Source organism: Schistocerca americana, chromosome 4, assembly GCF_021461395.2.
Source record: "Schistocerca americana isolate TAMUIC-IGC-003095 chromosome 4, iqSchAmer2.1, whole genome shotgun sequence".
Lineage (NCBI taxonomy): Eukaryota > Metazoa > Arthropoda > Insecta > Orthoptera > Acrididae > Schistocerca > Schistocerca americana.
In genome coordinates this window covers 437,037,824-437,050,330 of record NC_060122.1, presented here as the reverse complement: position 1 = coordinate 437,050,330, position 12,507 = coordinate 437,037,824, and the positions used below count along the sequence as shown (strand labels likewise).

The window sequence follows — 12,507 nt, the reverse complement described above, 5'->3', positions numbered from 1 at the left end:
CACAGTTCCTCAAGCCAAAGGTCATAAATTTGTACTGAAAAAGCGTGAAAAGTTTTATTGCTGGGGTTTTTGGTACATCCCTGCAGCTATGAGAATTTGCAAATAGGCTTTTGGACAGTCAACTGCACTAAACAGTTGAGCTTGGGCAGTAGTTCTGTTATAGTGTGTTACTTTTGTGCCTTGGTAACAGTTGAGTATTATCTGAGTACTCTATAGTTTCTGCATAAGTCATGATCAATCTTTCTTTCTCACCACGTGTGAGGAAGATGACCACGGGTTGTCTGATGTGTCTATTATCCTTGTTTTCAGGAGCTCTACAAACCCAATCTGCACCACCAAGAGTTTGTCTGGTGGAAATCTCCTCGGATAAGCTGCAACAGGCTGGTCCAGCAACATGCAGATATTGTGCCTCATAGAGTGTCTGCATCTCCTGTTGGTAGTGAATTTGTGGGTGATCAATGGGAACTCTTGTATTACCTGGCCACAGTGCTCATCCTCATATGCCATCAATCCATCGGACATCCTATTGTGTAGTGCAGTCGATTGGTTTTTACTCTGCTCAGAGGACTCTTCTTCATCTGCCAGCATGGACAACACGTCCATCAGATCGGAATTGTGATTCATAGTAATTAACCATCTGTTGACTAAATCTGGCAAGAGGCAGAAATATGATAAAAAAAATTGGCACCGTGTATGGGGTCAGTGAAATTTGTAACCATGAATGTCCACACAGGCTCAAATGAAAGACCTAAGTCCAGTGTCCATCTCTGTTTTCTATAGATTTGGATGGCCAACTTGTTTGCTGCTGTGACTTGTGCCCTGCTATCAGTGTTTCATTTGCCAGCTGTCTTCACACCTTCTTCTGTGGACACACAAGCTGTTGGTGGCAGACGTCAGCATCCTTTAAGGTCCGCTCATGGAATTTGGGTAACTGCAGTTTTTAGTACAATGATGTGCAGCTTCCCCAAAATGCCTGTGATACCAGCACCACAGATCCATATTCGTCTCAGATGAGCATTAATCACCCTCCTCGCTCACGATCTGCTTCTCCGGAATACGGCACTCATAATGGCAATATACCTTCTGCTGCTGTTTCTATGATATTAGATTCATGCATGCTCTCTGTTCCTCCAACTTTTCTACCCTTTTTTCTTGTGTTGCCTCCATTGTTGAGTGCCCATATGAATTGTCAGTGGCTTGTGCTGCTTCCATATCTCTTCCTTGATCATCGTTACTCTATGATGGTGACACATACGGAAACTTCCACTAGGCTATTCACTACTATGTCTGGCTTTCCCATTAGCTCTTGCAGTGACAAACCTTGATAAGTGGCTATTGCTGTATGAAAGTCCATAGGCAACTCTATGAAAGTCCATAGGCAACTCGCACAGCCAAAGCATGCGTAACGACTGTTCAGGCAACAAATCTGATCCTGCCAATGCGTGTAAGGCCTCCATCACTTGAGACAGAGATTGGTTACCCATCAGTTCATTGTTAAAAGGCCTTCTCTACTCAGAGTTCCAGCGTCAAAGTGTATGGTTGCGTAAGCGCCTCCTTTAAAGTGCTGTAGCAGTGTTGTGGTAGAACATCTTCTGTTCCCTCTACCACAGTCTTTAAATGTTCTGCCATGATGATGTATTTATTTGTGTTTGTAAGTACATCGTGCTGTTGGGGATATACTCAACGTGCATAAATCTAGATGTTGGGTCAAAACAGCAAATGCTTGACACATCCCAGATGATTCATTGAACTTGCATCTTGACGAATGAAGTTGGTGTCTGTGAATTGCGATGTAGTTGAGGCTGCGGGTTGTTCCATTTTGACATGTGCCACAGCTGTTTGCATGGTTACGCTGGTCATTCTCTTTGAAAAAATATCTTCATTTACAATGAATCACATCAGGGTCATTACTGTGGTGGTTACTTTCTTCCAGTTATGATGAGCCACAATAACCAGACACATGAGATAATCTAGTACACTATTTTATTTAACACACTAACAACTCAACAACCAAGGAATAAACAAAAAAAAAAAACTTTTAATCAAATATAAAAGTTCCTTGATGCTATAACGCTCTACTCACTTCTTTCGCTGCTACTTTGTGGTGAAATACTAGCATCGCCACAAATGTATCTCATGAAAGGATGTTGTTGAGCATGCTCTTTAAACTTATATTCCTAATTATTCTCCTTAAGTCATGCAGAGGTTTGTTGGTTGTAGAATCATTTGAGATAAACTTCCTTAAATATCACATTAATCCAAAGAAACTTTGTAATTCTGCAATAGATTTCATTTCTGGAAAGTTTTGAAAGGCACCTGTCTTCTCATCTGGAAGTCCTTTTTTCTGCACTGTACAGCAAACTCAAGAAACCCAACAGTTCTTTTGAAGAACTGATACTTAGCAAAATTAATTTTGAAGCTGTATTCTGCTGAAGCTTATAATACTCAACCAAGTGACTGGAGTGTGTTGTACTCACACTTTGCTGGCAGTTCAATATTGCCCACATAAATAAATATGATATTCTCTTAAGGCAGTGTCCAAAAAATTATTCAATAAGTGGCTGGATGACAGCAGGCAAATTTGATTTTCCAAGTGGAACATCCCTGAACTGAGAATGTCATGAGTGTGTTACAAAAAAAATAAAGTATACTTTTGACTCTCCTGTATAACATCGACATTAAAGAATACATTCTTGAGGGCTTGTGTGTAAAATACACATGCGCCTTTCAGTTTATCTAAAATATTTTTAACTGTAAATTTGCTTAATTTTCTAGGAATCAGCTTGGTGTGCAGTAGCACTTGTGCTCATGTGCCACTTTGAAAATGACTGGTTATTTTAAAATGGGGATGGTAGACAGCTCTATGATCATAATTCAGCCCCTCATTTACTTATTTGCCCTGTATCATCCCATAGTCTTCAGGAGTTGACCATTGGCTTGGCACTGTGACTTCAGCATGAACTGGCTCACACAAGACGATCAGCGAAAAAGCATGGAAGATGTAGTCAGTCTCATGTATTTTAAAAATTTGCTAAGTTTATGTTAATTGGCTTTTATTTCCTTTTTGTTAATAGATCGAGCTGCTACTTCATCGCTGGAGATATCCAACACTTTCATTGCATGGAATTGAAGGTGCATTTAGTGATCCAGGAGCAAAAACAGTGATACCTGCAAAGGTCATTGGTAAATTTTCGATTCGTATTGTACCCAACCAGACACCAGAACGAGTGCAGGCTCTTGTTGAAAAATATCTTAATGAACAGTGGAAGAAGCGGGGTAGCACAAACAATTTTAAGGTATACATGTCACTACTTCTTTCATGTTTGCAGAGAGAGAGAGAGAGAGAGAGAGAGAGAGAGAGAGAGAGAGTATGGACTTGATGTGTGACGTAAGATATCATTTCTTTTATACATTGCAATTAAATCGTATCTATTGGTTTACTGTGATTTGTTGAAGATATGCCCCAACCAGAAAATATGATGATGGATGGTTAAACAGACTGATAAATTGTTACTGTGTCACAGTGGCTCCGAAAATTAAACAACAGAAACTCCTGGTAGGAATATCAACAATGTACATGTTAAGTTGCAGACAGGTACAATAAAAAGACACTTATACAAAGTTTTTGGCTATAGTCTTCATCAGCAAAAGAAAAATAAACACCATTCATACACACAAGCAGGCACACCTCATAAAGATAAGACTGCCAACTCTGGCAGCTCAGGCTAGAAGAAAAACACTGCTTCTGAACTTAAATAAAGTGTAGATTGGTACCAGTTAACTCTGTACATTGCCACAAACATTCGTAAACTGTTATACATTACATGGGAAGTTACTACTCTCAGAACCAACTAATATTAGTATCTCAAAGACTCCTCAGTAACATGTCTGTGAATAGTATATATCAAAAATTGCATATATATACATCATATTAGTCTCCCTTGGTGCCACAGATCTTCCATGGTACTGGACTTCTTCATTCCTTCTTGCTCGATGGAGACTACAAATGCTCTCCAGCAGATAGACTCTGCACCTGTTGAGTAATACTTTTCCACAATATGTGGCCTGATGTTTACAAGCTAATTGTGATCATGGACATCTTTACTCTGAGCTCTGTATTTGATGTATGTGATACATCCCCTTCCATGAATGGTAGCTACAACAACTGTGTGTAAAACTAAATTTTTTTAGCACTTACCCAAAAAGGAAAGTGGACAGATAGGATCAAAATCATTATTTAAATAAATGTGGCTGGACCATCTTTGACAAAACAATATTAGGACAGAAGGGAATGAGGAAACAGATACAAGATGTATAAACAAAGTAATGGAAAATTATAATTTTGCATGTTGTATTTATCTGACTCAGCAATTTTTTTTCATTATAGTGTTGGTAAAGATGTCTGAAAATTATCTGTACAATATTAGCCATATCAAATATTTAATTTGTCAGCTGTCAAAAAGGTTACATGTGTTTTAGTAGTGCTGGAAATTATTTTTATAAGAAAAAATTGCCTTTAGTGAGTCTGCTGTGAGTAAAACAAGTTATGAGAAGTATAAGCATTTTAAAGAAGGCTGTGAAGATAATGGAAATGAAGAGAGCTCTGAGCATCCCATTACATCGTCAACTGGTGCAATTGTGGGAAAAAAGGGGGGAAAAATCACGAACAGTTGTCAAATTACAGTCAGAGATATCACTGATGATATTGGCGTATTCATTGACTCATGCCATGAAAATTCTTTGCAGGTTTTGGGTGTGACATGTTTGGCATAAAAATTTGTTCCAGAAGTGTTGAATTTCAAACAAAAGCAGGAGTGAATGCAAGTTGCTTGGGTGTCACTAAATGATTCAGTAATGATGCTGAACTACTGGAATGTGCCATGAGGATGAGGAGGAAAGATGGATTTACTGATAAATCATCAAAACCAAGGCTCAATCATCCCAGTGGAACCATTTTGGATCACCAGGATGAAAAAAAGCTCCACAAGCATTATCAAATGTTAAAGTTACATTCATTGTGTTTTCCAACTGTAATATTGTAGTGCCCCATGATTACTTGCCCCAAGATTGAACAATCAATAAGGAGTACTACTTAAAAGTACAATACTGTTAGCATGAAGCAGTCTCGGAAAAAAGCCAAGTTCTGTGAGGGAAAAATTCATGGATTTTGTTCTATGATAACGCACCTGCTCACACCTCATTGTTTGTACCTAGTGCATTGGACAGGACTTGGGACAATTCATGAAACATTAAAACCTTACCTGTACTTTATCTCATTCTTAACTGAAATATGGTGTCAAGGATAACTGCTGGCCTCATTTCAGGATACAAAACAGAATCAATCAAATTGGGTGCACACCAAAACTGATCCTTAGTAGGCACCATGCAGAAGGGACCATGTGTTGTTGGGATCTCTGTCCTTAATTATGTTAAGGGTGATTTGTTCACACTATTTGCACATTCAGATAATTTTTTTTTCCATTTCCCAACAAACAATAAGGCAATAGCACCCATAGAAACAGGCTATGGAATTACATTATTTTCATTGCAAGCATCGCTTGCTGCTATATCAGACTGCTCATTTCTCTGGTCTTCCACATTTCCTGATACCCAATAAAATTACATTTGATTCCCTTGTGGCCATAGTATTTTAAGGATGTCACTTGTATCTTATTTGCCACTTAATCTTCTGGGTTCATTTGCTGACTAGTGGGCACACATAAGCTCTGTAAAATGTCACATACAATACATGTCCTCTGTCCTGAACATGCCGCTAAGACGATGTAATACCTTTAGAACATTTAGTGTTTCCTCTTCAGATCATTCAGGTATGGTAACCACGTGAGTTTCTCACCATAGATGAGAATCATGAACTTTACTGGTTCTTAAAACTAAGGATTACATTATCAGTCACACTTCAGAGTGATTAATAACATTACTGGTTCTTAAAACTAAGGATTACATTATCAGTCACACTTCAGAGTGATTAATAACATGATGTACCTGATAATCCACATTTACTTATTCATCTAGGTGAAGTTGAAGGACCTGGGTTTTGCTCTTAGTTTTAGACCCCTTAATGTTAACTGAGTTGTCTAGTAAGTGAGATTAGAATACAAACAAAAATCATGCACAAATGTGAAATAATTTCCACTACTTGCATCTGTGGGTAATACGCTGTTAGTGGCTATTAAAAAAAGGAAGAGTTAAGATTTCCCCTGTGAAATACCATTCTCCTGGGTACATCAATTAAACCTGAAGTACCATTCTGAAAGGAAGAGCATACAGTAATGGAAAGACACCTTTGGAAGCAATTACTGTATTGTCAGGTAGTGTTTCAGGCCTTTTCAATGTCAAATAATTATCATATTTTGTGTTCCACCACCAGGAAGACTTGGACTGTGTACATAGAGTAATACCTCCTAAAATCACACCAAAGGCAACTGATTTCAAAAATCCATATGAAGCAGATATTAATAATATCTTCTCTATCCCAGTGGTAAGTCCAATACTTTGATGACTCTGAGGGCTGCTGTAATCCTTCCTTATTTTCAGGAGAGGTTTATTATTACTTCCCTCCAGGAAGCAGGGTATTGTTCATGAAGCCAGATCGTACTCCCCCCCCCCCCCCCCCCATCCCCCCTGCACAATGGACAGTTGCACTCTGTGACAAAGCTGGACCTTCAGTCCAGCAGTGGCCACCGTGTTAATTACCATATGATTGGAATGTTGGATTTCGAATGCTGTTGATTGTCATCCAGTTACGCTGGTTGGTGGTAGGTGCTAACGTGTCTCATAGTGTTTGATTCAAATACAGAAATGATCGCTGAAGTGCTGATCCTCTCTGAATATGCAAAGAACAGTATGAGTTATAGCAAGAGAGTAAAGTGGCGGATCAATGGCAGAAGATGATCCAGTTCCAGCACTGAAGTATGCCACTTTATCTCTATTAAGGAGGTAGATATCATTCGATTTGAAGAACTGCTCCCTTATTTGACCTGGGGACAGGTGCGAGTGAAGCCTCATTGCTTGTGATGTGCATTGAAATATCTGCTGAGTAGCACAGCTAAATCATTTCTTCTCTACAATGGCTTCTATTCCACATCTGAATATTTATCAAAACCTGATAGCCAGGTAGCTAAAAGAATATTTTCAATGTATGGTTACTTACATGAATAGTACCAGAGACTTAATATGTTCATACTCATTAAATTTAAGTAGTCAGTAGATGGTTAGCATGTAGCCAAACTCACAAATAAATTGTGTATTGATATCCTGTAAAGACACTTATTCATCATTCTGTGGAAGGAAACATCCTGGGGTAAGCATCAGAATATGCACACCAACAGACATGCAGCACATGGCTGTTCCTCAGTGTGCGTCTGAGATGCCCAACATGACTGTCTCCATGCGGGATCATGCACTGCTGTTGAAGATCTTTTACAAGAATGGTGATTGTGCACCAGTAGCCCTGGAGAAGTTCTGGATACTTGAGGATATGATAAAAGATATTGATCCAATGTCTGCTGAAGGGTCTGGAGAAAATGATTACAAAACTTGAAAAGACAGGTTCTTTTGAAGAACAATGTGGCAAGTGGAGTAAAGCAGTTGATCTGACATCTGCCAAAGATGTTGCTAAAGTATTGTAGGAGGGGTTGAGCAGTGGTGTGTGAACATGCTGTGCACAGGGAATTGCCCAAAAATTGGACAACTGCAAGCATGGTGCATAAAATCCTATGAAACATTCTGCACTGTATCCATACAAAATCACCCATGTTTAGGAATTGCTTCCTACTGACCTGCCAGTAAGACAAATGTTTACTCTGGAATTTCTTGCTCACATGGAAGTGGACAATGAATGATCTGTGGACAGACAAAGCCCATTTCCATCTCCAAGGATATGTCAATACATGGAACTGCAGAATATGGGCAATGGAAAATCTGCGCACACATCGAGTACTACCTCATTCTACAAAGGTGACTGTGTGGTGTGAGTTGACAGCATTGTTTATCACAGAGCTGCATATTTTCAAGGGGTCCTGTTTCCTATAATGTCTTCAGTAAACACTATGAGAACCCTTTGTGCTCCAACATCATTCCAAGCCTCCAACATTTTTATGCGAAATGGTGCTCCTCTGCGCATTGCCCAGCCAGTGAAGCAGCTGTTGTAGACATTTTGGAAATGCTAGAATTATCAGCTGTCATTTCCCTGCAGCCTGACTGTCCAGATAACCTGATCTTAATCCATGTGACTTCTGGCTGTGAGGTGATCTGAAACATGATGTGCTCAGTGCTCCAGTTATGAATGCAGCTGAATTGAAGGCAAGCATTATTCAACACATTCTGAGACACACTGATTTCTAAAATGCTGCTTCTTGATTTCAAATTGTGGCAGAAAACAGTGGGCAGCATATTGAACATGTCTTGTTCCAGTCTCACAACAATTAGAAACCAATGTTATTTTGCTTTTTATGTGGTTTTTGGCCTGAGAACAATTATATACTGATTTTTTTTTTTTGCAGCCAATGTGGAACACCTTTGCTGTGATGAAGGGCTCACTTAACTAACAGTGCTACAACTGTTGACTGCCAAACTCTTGCAGTCATACGCATTGAACAATATGGATGGTGTAATATGCAATTCAAGCTATAGTCATTCTATTTGTGATTCATCTGTCATTTGTAGCCGACCCCATTTACATTATTTCGCTCACAACACCATCTATTGGTGAAATTATTATTAAATGATGATTCCCCTTGCATCAATAACATGCTGTTCGAATTTGACATCATTCTGAGCAGTGGTTTTCTTTCTACAGCATTTTGAAATGGGAACTTTAGTTGTGGACCCCTGGTATATAATTCGCTCACATACCTCCGCATATAAGCACAGATGTAGATGACCATGACCTGCCACTCCCTCCAATAACTACAACAACAACAACGACCAACAATAAAGTTTTTGTGGAAAGATGCTATAGCAAAGGATGAAGGGAGCTTGACATTAGTAGTTGTGGAGGAAATCATATTGTGAAATTTGAGACACAATTATGAAAAATATTATATTGTTATAAAGTAATACTGCCATGAGCTGTGGTGCATGCAGTGTGGTGTAGTGGTTAACATTGCTGGCCGGCATGCTGTGAGTTACCAGTGCAAACCTGACCAGCGGCAGCTATTGTTATTTAGTATGAGAGTGTGCTGAAAAGTAATGCTTCTGAATTTTTATTCTGTTCTTAATATTAGTTGAGATATTACATGTTATGCATATTACTTGATTGACTTTCCCGCTTTACTGACACAAGTTGCAACTCTCTGCCCCTTGAGAGCTCCAAATAGTAGTGCATAACATGGCGGTGTGTAACATAACTGTGTCAATGCATGCAGAATGCTGTAGTCAAGTTTCTAACTACAGAAATTGTCCACACATGGAACACCCTCTCCTTCAGCATGACAATATCAGGTCACACATGAGTGCTGTGACATTTGCAACACTCTGATGTCCTGGGTTTACTGTCATCGATCATCCTCCATACTAGTCCTGATGTGGCCCCATCTGATTCTCATCTGTTTTCAAAACGTAGAGTATCTTTGAGGACTTCACTTTGATAGTGAGGAAGATGTGTTCTTTGCCAGGGTGACTATGTTGAGAAATAAATTTATGGATGTGAAGAATAAGATGTAGAATGTTGATAAACTTTAAAAGTTTTCACATAAAAAATTCAGGGGCATTATTTTTCAGCTTGCCCTCATATTTATCATTTCTGGGAAGTTCTTGAAATATACCATGTTAGTATGTTGTGGAATATTCAGCATTTGTATAAGTACTAACATATTCAGTGTCTGCATAAACAGCTACACTCTCCGCCCAAGAGGTCAGTTCCGTAGTAGCTTATGTTGGCGTTCGTAAAAAGTGTGCTTTCACTGCTGAGTGCTGTATTTCATTGACAACCTTGCTTTTGCCACTTGAACTTGGATTATGGTTGCAATGTGTCATGTTTGTGGAGGGCTTGGGTCCTTCAAAAGATCTACATCATCGTGGATCGAGTTTGGCAATGTAAAAGCTGTTACCTACATGGACAGGGACTCGAATACAAGCAGCACATCATCCCCACAGTTCTTGTATTCAGGAGACCAATGGATTCCAAGCCAGCAGTAAGTAAGCTGCACATCGGCCATTCATCAGTGTTTTTCAGAGATGCTTGTAAAGACCCAATGAAATGGGTGAAAGGATTCAATTGAGTCACCAAATACAGGAGTTGCGATTACGTGATGTGTTTGGCAAATGTGTATTTTTCCTTGGACAGAAATTCTCAGGAGAGTTTGAGAACAATAAGGAGAAGCTCATTAGCTGGGAGATGTTTCAGGCCAAAATGAAGAAAAATTTGGTGACAATCAACAGGCAGTCCGACTGGTGGATGAACAATTGAAGAACGTGAACACCAGTGTCATGGGAAAATGACACCATCATATGTAGAGAATGTTCTGGCCCTATGCCAAATGGTGAATCTGAATATGACAGAAGCTAACAATATCCCATACTTCATGAAAGGAGCCGCAGAAGACGTGTACCAATCTGTTCTGGTAAAGGATGTCACAACACCCAAGGAGATTATTAAGTAGTGCCATTGCATCTAGGAAATGCAACAGAAAAGAAGCAGACAGAAGATGTATGACCTGACTCCCCTATGTGGTCTCTATGACAGTTGTGGTGACAACCTCACCTCTCTCATACAACAGTTAATGAGAGAAGAGATACAGCATTTTATGGCAACTAGAACTGTTGGACTGAGTAAGCAAGAGATGGTAGCTACAAATGTTGACCAGTACTTCGGGAGGCAATAGCTAAATCTGCCAGGAAAAATGGACTAGGACACCTCAGACTTATTCTGCAGCCATCAAACAGCAGCCCAGCCCCTGACCAAAACAGGTAGAACCTAGTCCTATGTCAAGTATAACGCTCCATAGAAGAACAAACAGTTGGTGGACAGAGGACACATGCCAGTGTTTTTCCAATATGGATGGCCTGGGCATATTGTACACTACTGCAGAGAAAGAAGGCAAGTTTTTGACAACAGCTAAGCTGCCAGACATCAGCCATCATTACAGGTAATTATAGTCAACCTGTGTGATGAAGCCCATTGTTGTATCCAGCGTGCTGTAGTCATTTTCCATTGCCAAACAGAGGTACCAGCCATATGCTTAGCCATCACAGATGCAAATCTTCCATGGTTGACAGTTACCAATTTATCAGTAAACTTCATTAATGTCATCATAGATGGCCAACCTCTTTGTGCTAGTCATCTTGAGGCAACTTCCTTTACTGTAATGTTGGATGCTAATCGTTGTCACCTAAAGAATGGTATGCATTGTGATATGAAAGCTATTGTGCTGAAAGTCACAAATGGGATATATGCCCAGCTGAATGTGTATTCAAAGGATAGCTATCAATGATGGAACACAGTCCTTCGAACTGTCGTCTTAACGGAATGTAGTAATAATGCTAATCTCAGCTGGGGCTTCTTGCAGGTATCACAAGTAATCACAGCTCCAGATTGACATAGCGATCCCAACAAGTACATGTAACTGAGTTTACTTTCAACTGTTTTTTTGCTGTTGAAGATACTGTTATCCCACCCTCATCAATGAGACAACTGTGTAGCTTTTACCTCTTGCAGATACCTACTCACTACTCAGACTTATAAAATAAATCTAAATGCAAGTAACAATCGTAAGCATTGTAGCCACTCAAGGAAAATTATGGATCACTAATTGTCACAAGTAGCCACAACTCATCCCTAAAGGTACGCATGTAGGGACAGCAGAACCAGTCCAGGAAGACCAGCTTATTGTCACTGATGAAGAATCATACTCCACTACTGGTAGACAAGTTGAGGGAGAAAGCTATTATTGAACTGTGAATGGGACCTGGCTTGACCTATGAACAATGTTGGCCAGTGACACCCATTCTGTATCAGTTTTTGTATGTTTTCAAATGTTCTGTGATGCAAGAGCTTATTGTGCTGGAAGTCTCAAGTGGGAAATATGTCCAGCCAACAGGAATGTGTATTGCAACAATAACTATCAGTGACAAAACACAGCAGCCTATGGTAAAATACTGTATGAAGAATGGGAATCATCCACCCGTCGCCACCATACATGTAGAGTGTCACTGCATGGACTAAGGATAACCAGAGAGGAAGTGGAGAAGATGCTGAAAGATGACATCACTGAACCTTCAGAAAGTCCTTGGCCCCTTCTGTGGTACATGTGAAGAAGAAGTGCGGCACATGACATTTCTATGTCAACTACTGATGACGGAACAAAATCATGAAGAAAGATGTCTAACCATTGTCGAGCATTGATGACATTATAGATTGCGTAAAAGGAGCTAGGGACATGGAAATAGACTACTTGCCAATTGAGGCTGAAAAAGCTAACTGGTAAAAGACTAATTTTGTAGCTTCTGATGCCCTGTATGAATTTAAGGTTCTGCCGTTTGGACTGT

The 12,507-nt window shown here is 39.6% G+C and overlaps 1 protein-coding gene across 1 annotated transcript in view; it reads left to right on the top strand.

Annotated features, from left to right (window-relative positions):
• The window catches only part of LOC124612769 (cytosolic non-specific dipeptidase), a 165,609-nt gene that overhangs the window by 128,557 nt on the left and 24,545 nt on the right, over positions 1-12,507 (top strand). Inside the window, exon 6 of the mRNA XM_047141164.1 lies at positions 3,075-3,296. Coding sequence (XP_046997120.1) covers positions 3,075-3,296 — 222 coding nt within the window. The remainder of the gene's footprint in view (positions 1-3,074; positions 3,297-12,507) is intronic.